General features: G+C 48.5%; 1 protein-coding gene across 2 annotated transcripts; it reads left to right on the top strand.

Moving 5' to 3' along the window:
• Positions 1 to 1,714: 1,714 nt before the first annotated feature.
• On the top strand, positions 1,715 to 9,425 carry KLHL26 (kelch like family member 26). 2 transcript variants are annotated; one of them, XM_025210308.1, is made up of 2 exons: positions 1,715 to 2,081; positions 5,733 to 9,425. In XM_025210308.1, exons 1-2 carry the CDS (start codon positions 1,900 to 1,902, stop codon positions 7,312 to 7,314), a joined length of 1,764 nt encoding a protein of 587 aa, XP_025066093.1. In that variant the 5' UTR covers positions 1,715 to 1,899; the 3' UTR covers positions 7,315 to 9,425. The 2 variants fall into 2 exon arrangements, with proteins under 2 accessions (XP_025066093.1, XP_014377838.1); XM_014522352.2 differs by lacking the exon at positions 1,715 to 2,081 and adding an exon at positions 4,675 to 4,793.
• Positions 9,426 to 19,122: the final 9,697 nt, after the last annotated feature.

Genomic DNA, 19,122 nt, shown 5'->3' with positions numbered 1-19,122 from the left:
TATTTTTTAAGGCTCATTCCATGATTTTTAAAGTGAGTGGGGACCATGGAATCCTCTCCGTTGACTCCCGTATTTTACCACTCACACTAATAGGAACTTGCATCTTACTGCAAGATGAAGTTTGTCTTGACTTCCACCACCACCCACTGGGTTGTGTTCTCCCTTTGTCAGTGAGATGGAATTGGCCTCCTAGTATTGGGTCTGGTCTCCACATGTTAAGCACCTGTGTGTAGTGATCAAGTCACATCTCAACCTCCTTTCTAATCAGCTGAATAGATGCTGGAACAAGTTACCCAGAGAGGTGGTAGAAGCTCCATCCTTGGAGGCTTGGCTGGGATGATCTAGCTGGGGCTGGTCCTGTTTTGAGCATGGGGTTGGACAAGATGTGACATCCTGAGGTCCCTTCCAACCCTCACTTTCTATGATTCTGTGCTTCACCCGCACTTCATGTGTTTTTTTCAAGCTCCTCGATCATTTTATTTGTTGTCTTTATTTACTCTTTGTAGCATTTCTACATCCTTTCTCAAATGTAGACCCCAGAGCTGGACATACTATTTTAAGAGTGTTTTTAACAAGGCAGTGTATAGAAGCCAGAGCCCGTCTCCTTTTATACCTAACGTTCCCCTTTATATAGCCTCAAGGAGTTAGTGGAATAGTTATTTTGAAGAGGACAATAAATGACTTTGAAATGGCTAAAGCTTTGTGTGCATATTGCTTTCAACCTTCTTTGTCTTTAGCTGCAGAAGAGGGGCAAGAGTGCATTAATAAAGACTATATGCATATCTGCTCAAACGGCAACATGAACAGGGGCAGGAGGAACAATCCTGGCTTTTGGTCACAGTTTCCCCTCTAATAAAGCTGATCCTATAATGACTGCTCTCTCTGGGCTAAGACTTCTTGGCATATTTTGCCCTTGTGGTAGGAATGTCAAATCCCCACTCTAAAAAGAATAGCTGATTTGTAAAGGTGCATCTGATCTAAGGTTTTGAGGGAGGCTGTTTGATAGGCTTCAGGATCTAGATGGGCCTCTTTCTCTGGCATCCTGGAGAACCCCAGTGTGCTCTACAACATAGTAGAAAGGCAAAAATCTAGAACTCTTGGTTCAGAGATGATACCTTTTATTAGACCAACTGAGAGTGCAAAAAATATTTTTTTTTTCTGCAAGCTTTTGGGCTCGCACACCTTTCATCAGACTCAGGGCAAGTTCAAGATGGTAAAAAGTTCCCATATGTAGAAAATAAGCTTCATTTTTGCATGTATATACAGTACTACTGAGATGCAGCTGCCTCTAAGCTGCTGGGGTGATGCTTTACCAGAGTGCTGCCCATAACCTCTCGTGACTCTGATGGATGTCCCCAGTGCTCTTCCATAGTGCAAACGGGACAGCAGCCTACCAACAGCCAGGCAGGTGGCAAGTTATATGCATGGGTTTTAAATTGCTTCTCCCTTCAGCTGGTCTTGGCGGTGAGGGGATTGAGCGCTCTGTTGTGTTCTCCTCCAGTGCCATGGCTGGAGAGGCAGGGCAGGGTGGACTCTGACTTCCCCGCCAGCTGTAGGGCCCCAGCCATTTCCTCCCAGTGTTTGGCCCCGTTTGCTGAAGTTTCGACTATTGCTGGCCTTGTGCGGAGCAGCCCCCTGTAATCCACAGCTGACAGCTTGTCGTCAGTCACGTGAAAATGTAATTTAGAAATTGGGAAATCTGTTTTGGGGGGAGGGGGGATTACAGCTCGGTGACTGACGTCACAACGTTCTGTGCTGCATTTGAGCCTGAGAACCCAGCGTGATTGCTTTCAAACAGCTCCGTGTTACAGCATCTTCCCCAGCACAGAATTCCCCAGGTGCGTCACACGTTTTTGTTTAATTTAAAAACCAGTCTGTTTCTCTTGTTCTGTTTTTAGCATGGCTGACAAGAACAGCGCCCTGAAATGCACGTTCTCTGCTCCTGGCCACAGCACCACTCTGCTGCAGGGACTGGCCTCGCTCCGAGCTCAGGCTCAACTGCTTGATGTCATCCTCACTATAAATAATGAAGTGTTTCAGGTTCATAAAGTTGTCTTGGCTGCCTGCAGCGACTACTTCAGGTGAGAATTCGTTAGGGAAGCAGACCCAGGCCTCTCTGCCTTTGCCTTTTCCCTCTTGCGCTGGGGAAGTTGGGGGAGGTGCTGGCTCCGAATGTCGCAGGCGGGATGCCAGTACCCTTGGTGACACCGTGCTCCCATCCCTTGTTGAGTGAGCATCTCTCTCTTGGATACGGGCACTGGAATCTGTCCCTCTGTGGGCCTGTCAAGGCCGGTCCCCTGTGGTAGTTGGGCAGAGGCTTGAGTTCCGATTCTGGTTGTGCCCTCCTTTCCTGGGCTGCAGCGGCAACACTCGTTGCCTTTGGGGAGGGAAATAGGCCTTGGCCCACTGAGCAGTGGCTTTTCCAGCTGGTTAAGAAGCAGCACTGAGTGGCGCTGAAATAAGTCCTGAGCTAGCTGGATGGATGGCTACAACAGAACAGCTCAGAAGGAGGAGTTCAGTAGCAGAAATGCAAGTGTTAGTCTTTGGAGTCTTCAGGGTTCCTTTCTGTTTCTGGCTCGTAGCCCCCTGATCCCTGAGTGTCGGAGCCCCCCTCAGCCTGGTGTGCACGTGCATCCCTGGTCCCTCATGAGGTAGGATGGTGCAGTTGCCCCTCAGTGCAAATGGGGAGCTGTGGCACCAAGGTCAGAAGACCTGCCCCGGGATCACGTGGAGCGAGTCTGTTGCAAAGCAGAGAACTGAACCTGGGTGTTCAGTTTAAACTAGCATCTGACCACTGAGCCCACCTGCCTCTTGGTCAAGCTGTTGTTAATCATCCATTTTCATTACTGTGAAGTGCAGTGGGGGTAAAGATTTCCTCTGAAGCCAGAGGCCAGCTGTTTCAGTCATAACAGGCCACGCAGGCAGAAAGGTAGTGGGTATTTTGAACCATACGTGTGCTGAATGAGTTTTGGGCTGGTTGGCATGCTGGTGGGGCAACCTTTGCGCCTGAGCTGAAGGTAGCAAGGGTTGGGAAGATGGATCCTGCCACGCCTGAAAATGTGAGCTCCTCTGCCGCCTAAGAGGATGGGCCGGCAATCCAGGGCGGTCAAGAGCATGTAGTGCTGTGTGCCGGCAAGTCGCTTTGGTCCTTTTGCCCTGCGTTTTGCAGCTGCTCTGGTAATGGCTGCCTGGTACATGTTTTCTGAGCTGATCCAGGGGCTGGGGCTTCTTGGGTTATTTATTTATTTTTAAGTAATGTGAGCCCTCAAGGTTTATTACACTCCCTAATCGGCAGCCGATTAACGATGGAGATGATCTTCCACCAAATGCTAATAGTGCCATTTGTATTCATAAACGCTGGGAGCGGCGCTGCTGCTTGTAGCCTTTTCTCTGTCGAGCCATAATTGCCTCGTCGGTTCCTTTTCTAACTCGCATGTGTTAAGTAGCGCTGTCCGGGGGAACAATGGCAGAGGAATCCAGCCTTTTAGAACACTTTTTATTTGGAAAAGGGGGAGAAGCAATTAATGCCTTTTCACTGCTTTTATGTAATCAGTAGTTCAGAACTGTAACACCTTTTAAAGGAATTGCATTATGTGACAGTTTCTGTCTGCCTGCTCCCTTATTCTCATTCAGCCTCGCTCCACATAATGCACACATACACTCGTCTACCTCTCCCCGGGGAGGAGGGATCAGAAGCATCCTGCTGCTCTGAAAGGTGGGAGACTCGCAGGGATTGTAGTTGAACGCTCCCATCTGCTGCATGGACAAACCAAGTCAATTAGCAGCGTTCCTGGTCAGTGGGCTGTGGAAAGCCAGTTTTCTACCCAGCTTTCTCACTGCTCACATCCTAGAGCTCTTTCTTCATCCAGGTACTAACCCTTTGGCACAGCTTGGGCAGGAGAATCTCAGTTCCCCTTCTGTTGGATTTCCAAAGCTATTTCTTTACTTCTGAGCCTAATTCCCTGAAGGAATGAAATCAGTTTCCCTCGCTCCAAGCTGCCCTGGCCTCCTGTTAGGGGCTTTTAAAATAAGAGCAAAGTTGATTGGTGAATGTGTCCGACAGTCACTGCAGAGAGTCTCACTCCTCCAAACTGCCAGGTAGTTGTGGGGCAGCTGGGGACCATCCTTCTTTCCCCTGCTGTCTTAGTGTTGCTGTTTCTCCAAGCCGGCGCAGCTTCCTGTGGTGGCCCCAGCTGCCCTGCACCTTTGACGAGGTACAAATCCAGCTGAGTGGTGGAACTTCCCCTGCAAACAGGAGGATAAAGTCGAGGGGGCCCTACGCCTAAGGGGAGTCGCATGCAGATTCCTAGATCTTTCTAATTATTGAGCCTTTGGTTCCGTACTCAGCACACCCTTGGCTTTGGGGCAAGTTGCGTCTGGGTAGAAGCACACTCGAGTGGTCTGAGGGTCCAGCAACCCGTGTGCAACCCTCAGTGTGCATCGCCAAGGGCACACTAGGTCTACCCCTGTCGCGCCCACAGACCGTGTCTGGGAAACGGTGTTGCCATGGAAGAGCAGTTAGGTTTTCTGCAGCGCTCGGCTCGGTACGCACATCCTGTGGAGTTTAGAAACCTCCTGATGAGGTGATCCAGGGCTAAGCTCTGTGTGGCCTGGTCAACTGATGTGCTCACAGCTGTGCTGTAACCAGATACTGTTTTTTAATTGCCTCCTAGCCCCCTGCTGTCATGCTGCAATATAACAGAGGCGTTCTGAGGATGTCGCAACTCACGTGTTCAGGAGAGGGGAACAAAGCTCCAAAAAATATCCAAGCAGTCACGTTGGCTTGCAGAGAGGTGTGTAGTTGGAGCAAATGTCTGTGCCTTAGTTCTGGACTCCTTCTAATAAAAGCACTGATGGTCCTGTCCAGATGTCTCTGTTAGGGACCAAGTCTTGGCAATGGATGCCCTCTTTGGGATGACATCTGCCCACTTTTGGTGTGAAATCTAGCCATGAGGCCAGACGCTAGTGGGCATTAGCTTCCTGGGGGTGCCTCCATGAGAGTCCAGCATTGTCCCCTGTAGTTCTCTGTAGGGTTACCGCAAGGAATTTTAAAGTGAAGCGTCGATCCCGTGGCTTTCCCTTGCTGCTGGCCGCAAAGAATCCTAAAGCCATTTCATAACGAGCACACAATAGATCCATGTATGAAAAGGGGGGTGGCAGTATGCAAACTTCAAGGAGCAGTGAACTTCCAAACAGCAGTGCCTTTAGAAACGCATGTGCTCGGCATCACCTCACACGCTCCCTGTGTACACGTAATACCAAGACTATTGGTGTGCGCTCACCGCTTGGTTTTTGCAGATCTGTTAGGGGCATGAATCTTGTTAAAGGCACAAATGTTGCTTCTGAGGCTCAGTTTGGGTGGCTTTGTTACTTTTTTTGCTGAATACCCTCAGACAAAGAGAGATGTGGAGGGATGGTTTGTACCTCTGCCTCCCTAAGGGACCTATTTCATGAAGTGACAGTGTCCTACTGGGGACTAGCTCTACTCAGAAGGATGTCAGAGATGGCAGGATTGGGCCATCATTTTTTTTTTTTATATATATAACTGAACCACTTCATTGTTAGCTCGTCAGGTGAGCACTGCTTCTGTCTCTCTCTGCTGTTAGTTCTTTAAAAATGCCTCGCTTTGATTTCTCCCTTCCCCCAACCAAAAAAAAAGTTAAAGTGGGTGATACATTGCTTTGTATTTGACTGGGGGGAAAAAAAACCTCTTCTGTGTTCTTGACCTTCAGGGCAATGTTCACCGGCGGGATGAGAGAAGCCAACCAAGATGTGATTGAACTGAAAGGTGTATCCGCAAAGGGACTGAAACACATAATAGACTTTGCTTACAGTGCTGAAGTGACTCTTGATCTGGATTGCATTCAGGATGTGCTGGGAGCTGCAGTCTTCCTCCAGATGGTGCCTGTAGTGGAGCTCTGTGAGGAGTTCCTGAAGTCTGCTATGAGTGTTGAGACATGTCTTAATATTGGGCAGATGGCCACTACCTTCAGCCTTGCATCCTTGAAGGAGTCGGTAGACGCTTTCACCTTCAGGCACTTCCTCCAGATTTCAGAGGAAGAGGACTTCCTCCACCTGCCGCTAGAGCGCCTTGTCTTCTTCCTGCAGAGCAACAAGCTGAAGAGCTGCAGCGAAATAGATCTCTTCCGCGCCGCTGTCCGCTGGCTGCAGTACGACTCGTCCCGCCGTGCCAATGCCAGCCAGGTGCTCTGCCACATTCGCTTCCCACTCATGAAATCCTCTGAGCTGGTGGACAGCGTCCAGACCCTGGACATCATGGTGGAAGATGTCCTGTGTCGGCAGTATCTGCTGGAGGCTTTCAACTATCAGATCCTGCCCTTCCGTCAGCATGAGATGCAGTCCCCTCGGACCACCATTCGCTCGGATGTCCTGTCCCTCATCACCTTCGGTGGCACCCCTTACACGGACAATGACCGGACGGTGAGCTGCAAAGTGTACTATTTGCCGGACACCAGCATGCGCCAGTTCAAGGAGCTGACTGAGATGGAGGTGGGCAGCAGCCATTCCTGCGTGGCTGTGCTGGATAACTTTGTCTACGTGGTGGGAGGGCAGCATCTGCAGTACCGGAGCGGCGAGGGGGCCGTCGATATCTGCTACCGCTACGACCCGCACCTAAACCAGTGGCTGCGTATCCAGGCCATGCAGGAGAGCAGGATACAGTTCCAGCTGAACGTCTTGCATGGCCTGGTGTATGCCACGGGGGGCAGGAACCGGTCGGGGAGCTTGGCCTCTGTTGAGAAGTATTGCCCCAAAAACAACGAGTGGACCTACGTGTGCTCTCTCAAGCGCAGGACGTGGGGGCATGCTGGGGCCACGGTGGGAGGCAAGCTATACATCTCAGGGGGGTATGGAATATCTGTGGAAGACAAAAAAGCCTTGCACTGTTATGATCCGGCAGTTGATCAGTGGGAGTTTAAAACTCCAATGAACGAGCCTCGAGTCCTCCATGCCATGGTCAGTGCAAACAGCAGGATTTATGCGCTGGGAGGCCGCATGGACCATGTCGACCGCTGTTTTGATGTCTTAGCTGTGGAATACTACGTGCCTGACACCGACCAATGGACAACTGTGAGCCCGATGCGGGCAGGCCAGTCGGAGGCGGGTTGCTGCTTGTTAGAAAAGAAGATCTACATCGTGGGAGGCTACAACTGGCACCTCAACAATGTCACGAGCATCGTGCAAGTGTATAACACAGAGACTGATGAATGGGAAAGGGACCTGCATTTCCCCGAGTCTTTTGCTGGCATAGCATGTGCTCCAGTAATACTGCCACAAGTGACGACCCAGAGGTAGCCACGCGTGGCCGTGTCCCCCACAAAATCGCCTTCTGTGTTGCATGTTGTCAGGACGCTGTGTTATTCCTTTGTGGTTGTTTGCAAATAATGTGCATTTTGTGGGTGAGGGAAGGAGGAAAATAGCTTGCATTCCCTTCCACCTTCCTCTCGTCTAGCAGTCTGGCAGCACATTCCATCAGGAGCACTTGTCAGCCAGTTAGACTTAACAGTTGCTGCAGCAACATGTGCTGTCTCATTCTGGGGGGGAAGAGGGCGTTTCTCCCCTTCTTTTTAACAACGTTGTGCATTACAAACACTGACCGCTCAGGAGTACTTGCTAACCTTGTGGTATGTTTAAGTGTCCAGAGGTGACCTTCCGAAGTGTCTTCTGCTCCAAAAACTCATTGCTTTGTGTTTCGTCATGATGTTTCATAGAACAAAACCAAAATCTTTATAACATACTGACCTCTGGAAGCAATAAGGGGATGCTGGGAACTAGAGTTGAGGTGCTTGGATTCTGAAAGCATTCTTGCTTCTTTTCTTTATCCATTAGAGGGTGAATTCTCTCTGACCTCCAAGAGTTTGTGTCACTTCTTTCCTCTTCCCCTTATGTTACAGATGAATGGATCCCCCTCCCCCCATCCCCGCAGATCATTTAATGTTCTAGTCAAAACGTGCCTATTTCATTGGGGCCCCCAAATGTGTAATGCTAAAGGCCATGCTGGCAGCTTAGTATGGAAGCTGTATGTAAAAGGGTATGATTTTCATAATTGCCAATACGCATTTGACTTCACCAGCAATAAGAATCCTGCAGCTGTTCAGCTGTGCTTGCACTCTGATATAGGCCGAGGGCACGTAGGGACTGCATTTTAGGACTCCATTGGCTGTGTCTTTCAAACCCCTTCACTTACATGTGTTCATCCAAACTTTCTTTAATACAACCAAAGAGGTGGAATGCTGCTTATCCAAAAGCTCCAAGGTTCCTTCTCAACTTAGAAATAAGAAACTTGGGATCTCAATGCCACAGAAATCAGTGAAATGGCAAGTTTTGTTACCCTCAGCTGTTTTGTTTGTTAACAAGAGATCCATTGTCAAAGCGCTTTGTGCTTTTTGTGAAATGCATGGGGCTTTTTGCGCACAGAATGCTACTTCTAGAATGTGTGTGTCGCCCACTCCTCCTCCACCCGTTTCTGTCTTCGAAACAATTTGACCTGAGAGTACACTGGAAATATCTCCCTTCACTGGGCATTTTGTTCCAAGGGCTTTGGATTCTTTCTGTACAGGAGATGCGACCTTTGGAGGAAGCAGGTGTGTTCTGGTATTATATAAATGCTGGACCGTACTTCCAGTGGCAGTATACAATGCCTGTTTTGCTAATGTATCATTGCTCAGACCTGTTCAAAGCATGAGCTTCATACCTCAAGTTCTCTTGAAGATCGTTGTTCTTTGAGAGTTAAATTATTTTGGATGTGATACAAATAAGCGTGCATGCTCCCTGGTAAAGCCCCAAACTTGACATGTTGAAATGATTTTGTGCCAATGTTACTGTCTCCCTCTGCCCTGGCTTGCCAGGGAATGATTAAAGATAAAGCCCCCATTTTACTGCGAGATGCCAAAATCGATGTGTAAGCTCTGCTTTCTGGCTCTGCAGCAGTTAACAACGCTGCACCCATTTGTGCTGACATTGATGCTAGTGCCCTAGAAACACTGCAAAAAAAAAAAAAAAGGCTTATCAAATAAGGGACAAAATGTGAAAGGAAACAGATGTAATCCATTAGGAGCCAGAAAGTAACAAAACCATGGAATCCCTTTTCATCAGGATGCTCTGCTCATGTTTAAGACACTCTCTTAGGTTCCTAACCCCCCAAAGGGAACCTGCCCTTTCTTCCTTATCTGTTTGCAAAATGCATCTACGTTTGTGTGAAAGAACCACTGGATTGCTCTTTCTTATTTTTGTTTAAACTTTCAAATCAGTATGTTTTCTTTGCCAGTAATGCAGCTTGGGACCTGACCTCTCCTGGCTCGCCAAGCTGTGCAGACCCAGTGTTCGCAGGCTACCCCACAATAAGCAAACTGGATCGCTCGCATGGTGGATGCAGTGAGTCTGTTGATAAAGGACTTGACATTTTTTCCTTTCAATCTTCCAAGATGGTGTGCTGAATTGTTGAGGGAGCAGAAGAAAAATAAACTTTATAATTGCAAAAAAAAAAAGTTCACCTTGTTTAAAAAACAACAACAACAAAGAATGAATTCCTGGAAGGATGGTTTTATAAAGGGTGGAGTCCACACATGCATCCTTCCAGAATGGGCAATTATTACAAAAACCTGCTATAGCCTGGTAACTGGACCAAACTAGCCTGGTAAGTGGACTCCTTCCCCAACCTGATAGAGCAGAGGCAAGGGTGGGTTTCTGGAGTCTCGGGCTGGAGACTCGTGGCAGAGCAGTGCTATAATGAAATATTCTTTTATAGAAATAAAATATTTTTCATAAAGTCAAATGTAAAAGTTCTGGATGTTCTTAATTGAAAGGAAATGGAGTGAGAAGTTTGCGATAGCGTGCAGCTTGCATACCAACAGTACAGGCGATTCTACTCCTGTGAAATGCATAGTGATACCTCAGAGCTCTTACGTATGTAACCTCTGCGTTGCCCTGAGAATAAACTGGATTCTTTTAATGTATGGTAGCAATGTGGACGAATGCAGGATCTGGCCTGCAGTGATGCTGCTTTGTTTCCCAGTTTAGCATTTTGACTCGCAGCAGGGCTCAGCGGGGACATGGATGTAAGTTAGGAGTCTGTTCTCTGATAAACCTAATTTGAGACCATTTAGGTATTTGGAGGAGGCCTGATCTTTTATGGAAGCACGTTCCTTCCCCTCTGCCCTGGGCCTGGTTTGCTTTGGGACTGTGCTGGGAACAATCTCTTGTTTGATACCAGCCTGCAGAGCTCGTCTGGGTGATGCTGTACATGCTGATTTTTGGTGGGCCAGGTAAAACGAAAGGACTGGCTTTGCTCTTTACTTCAGAACTCAGTTGCCGGCTGTTTGTCTGGTGGGCTCTGCTCGGTGAGATGCCCTGTACAAAAAGTCGTTGGCCTGGGAGCCTCTCCCTGCTCAGAAGAACAAAGCCAAACACGTGTTTGATTGTGCTCCGAGTCATTTGTGGCTCAAAGCAGCAGTAAACGTTATAGGGGCAAGCCCGACTAGGAGCTTGTTAAAATACACCGGAACAGATGGGGAGTGGTAAAAGCAAAGCGTCATTAGTTCTAGGTATTTGTGCAGAGTGTACGTCTCCCTTCAGAGTCTCCTGTCTGTGCCCAGATAATGGCCCCCATCCTCTCTGACATTTTATGGGCCTGAAAATGTACTTGAAGCTATAAAGGAAGAAAAATGAGAGTGCTTGGCAGCATACCGAGTGTCCAGTGCTCAGGACTATCTGCTGCCTGCAGCCTAGTCACTTAACGCTCCCCCAGAGCTCTGTCTGTCTGCTGGGAAATCTTGCCTCCGTTTCTCCCTGCAATAGAAGTTAGTTAATCCTCTGGGAACCAGCAAGCCCATCCTCAGACATATTTCCCAAGGCTCTTGCTCCAGTCCTCCAGGATTGAGTAGCAAGGGATACTGTGCGTGCTCTGATTTAGAGTGGGATGGAGCACCTTCCACTAGCTCTGAGCACGCTGCCAATGACTGAACATGACAAAATACATTCGCCTCTGTCCAAGCAACCCACAGCAAATGTGCTCAAACACTCCCACCCCCGTGCATTGACCAGCTCCATCCACCTACCCCTCTTCCGGGGTGGAGGAAAATGAGCACTGCAGCACACCCTGGAAGTCAGTAAACCGAGGGTGTTTGGGAGCAAGAGGGGGATGTCGCACAGTCCTGGACTCTCTGCTGTGATTCTCCACCAGGGTGCCTCAGCCCCTTGGGGTGCCTTGAGCTTATTTCAGGGGTGCCCCAGAGTGCCACGCAATGTTGGCGCAGTTAGGTGTGCAAACACGACTCACGAGACAAACCCAGAGATTTCAAATAGGAATCCATGCTGTTAAAAACCTTCTAGCCTGTCGGGTGATTTCTGAGTTCTCTGCAACAGCAGAATGACTCTGTTCTTTTCCTGTAATCAAAAATCGAGTGAAACCTGAGAGCTGACATTGTCCAAGGGGTGCCTTGAGTCCAAAAAGGTTGAGAACCACTGCTCTACTGAACACTTTGCTAGGCAGCACCCTCTGTGCTGTGTTGGGCTCTAGCATCAGCACCGCTGCTGACTGCCACTCTGCAGCACATCATGGAGAGAAAATACCCGTGGCGAGGCCCTAAATTGTGAAAACATTATCTGTATTTTTAAATCAAATTGTACAGCAGAAAGTGTTCTAGTGCACCAGGAAGCACTCTGGCAGTTGGAACCGAGCAACTCTCATCAAAATAAATGAACTCAGTACGGTTTGCAATGCACCTCCGGGTTTGGTCCTTTTTTTTTTTTTTTTTTTTTTCAGTCTGGCATTACAAGTTTTAATTTGCAAAACTTGGCCAGTTACAATAGCCCTCCCTGTCATTTGTGTGACTTGACGGGTTCACTGCAGGTGCTACAAGGAGAGGGAGAAGCCAGCATGATTTAATAAAGCAGTGGTTGTGCTGGGCCCCTCCGGGTGTTCAGGTGGGCGAGGGAGCAGTCTGTCTCATTCACTGGAATGCTCCGTCATCCTTGATCCCATCCCAGGCATTTGTAACTCTGCTATTGACATTTGCTTTGGGAAGAAACTTGACCTGCAAGGTCTCCACCTGGGACTTGGTTTTTTAATAAAAAACCAAGCCTCCAAAATTCCATCTGTTGTGGAGAACGCCGAGTCGCACTCTGCATTTTAAGCAGTGCTGCGCACAGCATTCACCCAGCAGACCCCGAAATTTTCTGTTTTTCATCCCAGACTAATAACCGAGTCTCGCTAGGGCAAAGTCTGGTGCTTTTTGGATTGCTTTGGCTCTGCAGTGTTCTGCAGTGAGGTCTGGACCTTTTATTTGTGAGCCCGTTGCAATTCCAGATTCACAACCGCTCAAACCTTGAACCTTTTCCCGTGCTCTGCTGGGGTCTCTGCCATGGAACGTGGCCTGGGGCAGCACGGAGAGCATCAGCCAGGAGACCCATGTCTGCAACCTGAAATGAGGTGTTGATGAGAGGACAAAGGGTAAAGATTTAGAAAGGAGGACAGGGAGCTTCAGGAGACCACAGTGCAATCCAAAACAGGAGACGGCCTCAGTGCTACAGCAAGTCTCTGAGTAAGTTTGTGTGCTGTGGAGAACAAATCAAAGCCTCTTGGCTTGGTCCCTGAGGCCTTGCAGTTGCTGTTTCACACCTAGCCCTCGTCACATAATTAGACCTATTTTCTATGGCCTCTTACTAGTATATGCAAACCAAGAGCCAAGCCCGGCTCCTGGCTTCACTGGTGTAAATTTGGAGTACTTCCTCTGAAGTCATTGGATTTCTTCCAGATCAACACTGAACTAACTAGAGTAGAATCTAGTCCTGCAGCTGAGAAGGGGCTGGTGCACGTTGTCTTCTGGTCGCTTTGCTTTGGAAACGTTCCCCAGAGGTGTGTTGCATATGATTATCAGATACATTCTCATCAGGCCGCTAATCCGTGTCTCGTACAAAGGCAGCTTGCCACTGTTTTGTCTTAAGTACAGCATAGTTTCTCTCCAGCTCACTAGCATGGTCTGAGAAGTCAAAGCTGGAGTGCTGTTTAAACAGGCAGCCTTTTTAAGGGTATAATTTTACTGGTTCAACATCTATTCATCTCAGTGAACCAAATTCTCGTGTTCAGACGAAATGGGCTAATGGCAGCAGTATGAAGCTGTGTCATACAATGCATTTTTCAGGCTTATTGAGGGTTGAGAGAGAGCAGCTCATTTAATAGGGCAGTCTGTGCACTAAAACCACCTGCTTTGTATGTGTGATACAGGGGCCTGATCTGTAGGAAGGAATCGATGCTTGCGCACGTTGGCGGCTTCCTAGGAAGCAAATGCAAGCAGATGCTAGGGGATGGGTGCGCTGCAACCAGTGAGGCAGGTGGGAATGCATTCTGCTTGCTTAGGTCAGAACTTCGTGTCCTCCGTGCTTCTCTCTAGGTCACCGTGCCTTGTTCTGCTAAGATCTAGATTGCAAAGTGGTTACCGAAATCTGCTCAAAGTGCTTGTTCCACAGGGGTAGGAAATGGTTGATATTTTTTTAACCCCCGCCTCTTCCCCCACAAAAGCTGACAAGCATTTGCATCTCATTCGTTATTTGTAGAAACAAGGACAGCTGGCCGGTGTTACCTGCGGTAGCCTTTCTCCACTCACCGCATGAAGATACTGTGTTTGAGACTTCTTGTCAGGATTTGAGACTTTTAGGCTGCCTCAGACGTGGGAAAGGCTGCTGTTTGATGTCCAGGGCTGCAGCTGTGGGGGAAGTCCATCCTTATCACTGCCTATCATGCTAAGATAGAAACTATTCTAGCTTTTATAACAAGGCGTGAACAATATGAAATGCAGAAAAAGCAACCCTTGTTTCCATGACTCTTCATTAGATAGTCTCGAGCCAGGGCCTTGAAAATAGCTGAAGAGCTGTGTTTGGTTTCTTTGGACAGATGATAAGTGGTTAGTTAAACTGCTTGAAGCTCGGAGGCTGTCATTTGGGAATCCATCATTTGCATGGTGCAAAGTTAGGGATCGCATTCTGTTACGGACGGGGGTTTGAGAGAGAAGAACTGGCGGTGGAGTGGATGAGTCTGAAGTAGCAAAGGGATCATTAAAACCTTGCTAGAAATGGCAACTGTTCTGAGAGTCGTTGACCCTGTATCAGGAAGGAAACTAAGCTTGCTAGCGAGTCCAGCCCTGTTGGCAAAGCATTGGAAACGGTTGACCCCATGACTCCTAAGTGTGTGCTCCAAGTTCAGTTGTGCTCATCTGCCTTCCTGAACCCGGGCTCAGCTCTGCACCTAGGATTGTGGGTGTTTGCTGAATTAGGGCCTTAATGACTGAAGCCGTGAGGCTGGGTTGATCTGTCCTACAAACTTCTACCAACATAACTGTCAGTCTGGGGCATTAAGAGACGTGACCCCCACCGGATAGAGCTGTGCCTGCAGAAACGCCTTGTGTAGACACAGATGTCTTGGAGAAAGCAGACCTTTGACCAGTGTGGCGTGTGTTCAGGGAAGTACTGGTACAGGGCACAGTTTTAATGCTGTAGCTGCTGCTCCACTTGGATGGCTTTGCTGGTATAGGATGCTAGCATTGCTATACTGGGAAGCTGCTACGAGTGTAAACCTCTGAGATTTGGAGTGCATCCAGCGTTGGGGAAGAAACGATTTCCTTGGGAGCACTCTCAGTCTGCAGAGAGCTACCGCTTGTGCTAGTGAAAATGACCGTCACGAAAAGGAAGCAACTGGCACTTGGCAACTGCTGGGATTTTCCAGGCGTGCTCATCTACTTGCCCAGCAGCCCCCAACTCAACTGTTTTGTTTCATCCCCCTTCCAATTTTTGTGCCCCTCAGATATAAAGTCTGCTGGCAAAAAAGCCTTGCTTTTCATTTGGACTTAATGTTGTGCTAGGCAAGGAAACCAGTGTGATGAGGCCTAGCTCCTCGCACCAGTGCTGATGAATTAGACTGGTAAGCACCGATGCGGTGGTGACAAAGTGGACCAGATAGAAATGGTCCATGTTGCTGGAGGCAGGGCTGGCGAAGGACCATCCCCATAACACCCACGATGGCACTTTTTTTACGTTCTTATTTTGGGAATCGTGTGCACACCTAACAGCCATGGCACCCTGGTTGAGAATCACTGATCTGAGGTTTTGTGATTTTTAGCCTAATTTCCATGGGCAAATGCGGGAATTGAGCAGAGCTGTCTGGGAGCCAGATTCTTGCAGCTGATCCACTAAGTTACCATGTGCTTTGATGAGGACTACTGTAGTGTGAGCTTTATCTGATGTACAGTAAATGAGTGCTCAGAGATATCTGCAAAGGACTTTTGGTTTCCAAGACTGTTACATATGCACTTTAATACTTACCTCTGGTGTTGAACCACACGACTTAAATACAAAAATGTTCTCTGCTACTTTATACAATGCAAGTAATGGCACTTAATTTACTGAGCCCTGAGTTAGCAGAAAACTGTGGAAAGGGGTTTGTTTTTTAACTTGCCTTTCTGTCCGATATACAACTTTGCTTTGTGACATTGTAATCCGTCATCGGTAAAAAGTATTTGCCATTTTTCTGTTTGTTTCAATAAAGTGCATGTCTCTTACTGCTGCCTCAGGTTTTTAATGCTGACCAAAAATATGCATGAAAATAACATTTCATCTTCCACTTCTGTACAGCCATTTCTAGGGTGCAACATGATTGCATCTTTACCAGCTCGCAGCAATACTGGATCTCAGTTGAATGGCCAGAAGCGAAGAAGCAGCCATATTCACTGTATGTTGCAGTGAGAATTTAGTTATGTGGACCGCCATCCAGACTGGGGATGGGATGAAGAATGCTAACCCTAGCTGCTTTTGCCTGTTGAGAAAAACGGTGTATCCAAACACCGTCGAACTACCTAACACCTCTGCGAGGCACAAGTCCAAGTATTGATTCTGAGAAAAGTAACTCCATATGGCAGTCCTTGGTATGATTGCCAAAGTATTACAAAGCATTGAAAGATAAAAGGCTTGTCAAAATTAAAATGATTTCTGAGGAATCCAGGATTACTTTCATGTTTTTATAAATCCTGTTAAAAGACTGGAAAAGAAAATAGTGCTGAGAGCCTGGTAAGTGGTTGGTGCGGCCTCTGGAATGGTGTTCGGTGCTGGTGTTGAGTCTCAAGAGAGAGCAGAATAACAAATCCAGAAATGGAGGACAAAAAAATGATTAAGGTGCTGGAGAAGTTTTTTATATGAGGAAAGCTGAATGACTGGAGTCTGCTTAGGTTGGCAAGAGGAACATGGTGGGCTATGTCTTGGCCGCCCTAGAGACTGCCGTTTTCTGATATCAGAGCTGGTCTATGACCCATGGACTCAATTGAGAGGTTGGAGCTGCATTTCAATGATGGGTGAAGTCAGCCCTGTATGTACAGCCTGGAAATGCCTTGGGAGCCAACATCTGGATAAACAAGTGTTGTATCAGCGTAACGAATTATAATCAGTATCAAGAGGGATAGAAGGGCATAGGGGACTGCAACCCAGGGTAGCTTGAAACCTCCCAGCAGAGAACCTGGGAGAGATTGCAATGAGACAAGCAGGGCATGCTCACGTTCAGGTCTGGAACGGAGATGCATCTGCTCGTGAAAGCTGCAGGTCTGTGGAGTTGGATGTGGCTTGTGCACGGGAGCAACACGAGCGCAGCGCCCCGCTGACCGTCTCTGCTTCAGAACAAAGTCCTGTTCCTCGTCTGCAAGGCATTTCCATAACAGCACGTGTAGAAGGAGGTAGGTACACCCCTGGGGAGCTCTGCCATAGCTTTCCAGCAAGGTCACACTGCTCTCATGTAGCCCATATGTGGTCAAGGTGAAAACAGGGGGGAAAGGCATATAAACAACATTCATTGGCACCAGCTCCTCATTTTGTCCAATACGTGGCATATATCATTTGATGGGAAAGGGAGCCCTGGCGCCGATGTGAAGTGCCTTCTTGCCAAGCCTTAATGCAATCAAGATTTACATTGTCTGCCAGGTCATGCACTCCGCAGCAGTCCAGATCCACCCACACCCCAAAACGTGTTGCTGTGAGTGGGAGAGAGACTCCAGAAACAAACAAAGGATTGCTTTACTAAAAGGAAGTTTATTAAACAAATGGTTTGAAAAATCACAGGCTGTGAAAGTCAAGGGAGATAGCTGGGTTATCACTTGTAACTCAACTGATCAGTCTAAAGAGGGAAAGCCACAAGGTAAGGACCTGGGCAAAACACGCTCTACATCTCTGCACCACAACGGAGCAGAGGTCAGAGGAGGGGAAAGGGTCTTCTGCCCTGGAGTGAAAGCTAAGCAAGGAACGGTCTCTCCTACCTGATGCTCAGTCCCCACAGGAGAGCAATCTATTGAGTTTAATTTTTAGCACTTAATCTTGCCATGGCCAACATGGGCAGACTGATACTAGGGTCTAGGGATGATTGCTATTGCCTTCATTGCTAGAAATTTTTTTTTCTTCGTCAGGCGAAAATAAATGTAGTTAATGAGTTTCAAAAATCATTCACAAGACATCTACATGCATTAGCATTACCGATCCATTATGCAGATTGTGCACTGTTCGTAATATTGTACAGTCGATTCCATTTACTTTGATGGACTGCAGTTAATTATTAAGATGTTTGCTGTTTATCTCATTATTTATTCCTGTTTAATAGCATATTTGCTACTAAGTTATGACTTAAATTCTATTTGCTAACCTGTGCTTAATTAAGGTAAAATATTACCTTCCAGTTTAAAGCAACAATAATTACTTGTGCTATTTATAGACACAGTTACAGCCAACACAGCTTTGTAACGGCAACTAAAAATCTTTTATTTATTTTTTTCTTAAAAAGGGAGGGCTCTTGGGCAGATGAAGTGATGTGGAAGGGGTCACCCAACTGCTCAGTGGCAGACCTCGAAATTGTCTGGGTCTGCTGAGCCCGATCTGATCGCTTGGCCATCCCAAAACACCATTGTACAAAAGTCCATTAGAACTGCTGGGGATGGGGGGAAGGTGACAGGATGGTTCCCCAGAACAGAGGATGCCCCCTTCATCTCAGCTGCCTCAAAAGCGAGGAAGCGTGAAGGCCAACGTGTGGGCGTTGGGAAACATTAGCATTGTCAGGATGTGTTAGTGCCTACTGCACGGGTCTCGCGTCTCGCAGCGCTGTACACCAAGACAACATGAACGCAGCTGGAAGGGATGGCTTAGCAACCTAAGCTGCTGTTTGAAACAGCGAGGCTCCCTGCAACTACCGGCTCAAATCCCAGCAGGGTCATCGCTGCCTCGCAGCCTGCTCTCCCGTCTGCGATGTCGAGCTCTGGGTGTTTTGCTGTGGGTAAGTCGTCCAAGGTCCTGTCCGCAGGGCGGATGTGACCGGTCCAAGGGCACACTTCATTAGTGTACAGGTCCACCCGGAGGAGCAGGAGGCGCCTGCCTAGAGACACACGAGCGAGGACAGGTGTCGTGACTGTCAGGAGAAGGGGTATGCTTGGAGGAAAACACGTCTCCTCTCTGTTGGGAGAAAGGCACGGCTTTTGCCAGTCATTGACAAGAACTTCCTCGGATTCAGCCCACACTACACAGCCCAGGGACTAAGAGCCTGGTTTTGTGATCTACGCTGTGCAAAGCCTCCCAGCTTTACTCCACGTCTTGGTACCCAAGTGCTGCAGTGCCTCCACCATGCCTAATGCCCTGCATCCTCTTGCTGCGGTCACTGCAGCGGACCAAGCCCAAGGTACCCTGCTCCACCCCTGTGTCTGGTACCAATGCACCCAGCCTCGTTATGGTGACAGGGGCAGGGGGGTGAGGAGACGGGGAGGACTGGAGCAACTGGGAGGGAGGAAGCAAGCAAGAAGAGGAATGCAGCATAGAGGAGCAGGCACATGCTACCACGGAAAGCAGCCCCGGGCTCTGCACATGCGCACTGTTCCTCCCTCCCTCCCTGGCCCAAGCCCTGCGCATGCGCAGCAGTGCACGCCGCAGTCCCTCCTCCCACCCGCCCCCTCGGCGCATGCGTCTTCGGCCCCCTCACCCCCCGTGAGGGGCGCAGGCGCGCCGAGGCCTGCCTCCCCCGGCCCTCCCCTCTGCGCATGCGCCGTGCCCCCTCCGGCGCGGGGAGGGGGATGCGGACGGGGGGAGATGGCGGGC

Source organism: Alligator sinensis, unplaced genomic scaffold (genome assembly GCF_000455745.1).
Source record: "Alligator sinensis unplaced genomic scaffold, ASM45574v1 scaffold1354_1, whole genome shotgun sequence".
Classification (NCBI taxonomy): Eukaryota; Metazoa; Chordata; order Crocodylia; family Alligatoridae; genus Alligator; species Alligator sinensis.
The sequence above is the reverse complement of the archived record's forward strand: the minus strand, read 5'-3'. Positions and strand labels throughout refer to the sequence as shown.

Excerpts from the sequence above, each read along its gene's own strand:
- KLHL26 (XM_025210308.1), top strand. The coding sequence starts at position 1,900 with ATGGCTGACAAGAACAGCGCCCTGAAATGCACGTTCTCTGCTCCTGGC. Across the intron at positions 2,082-5,732 it reads GCCTGCAGCGACTACTTCAG|GGCAATGTTCACCGGCGGGA; the intron begins GTGAGAATTCGT and ends CTTGACCTTCAG.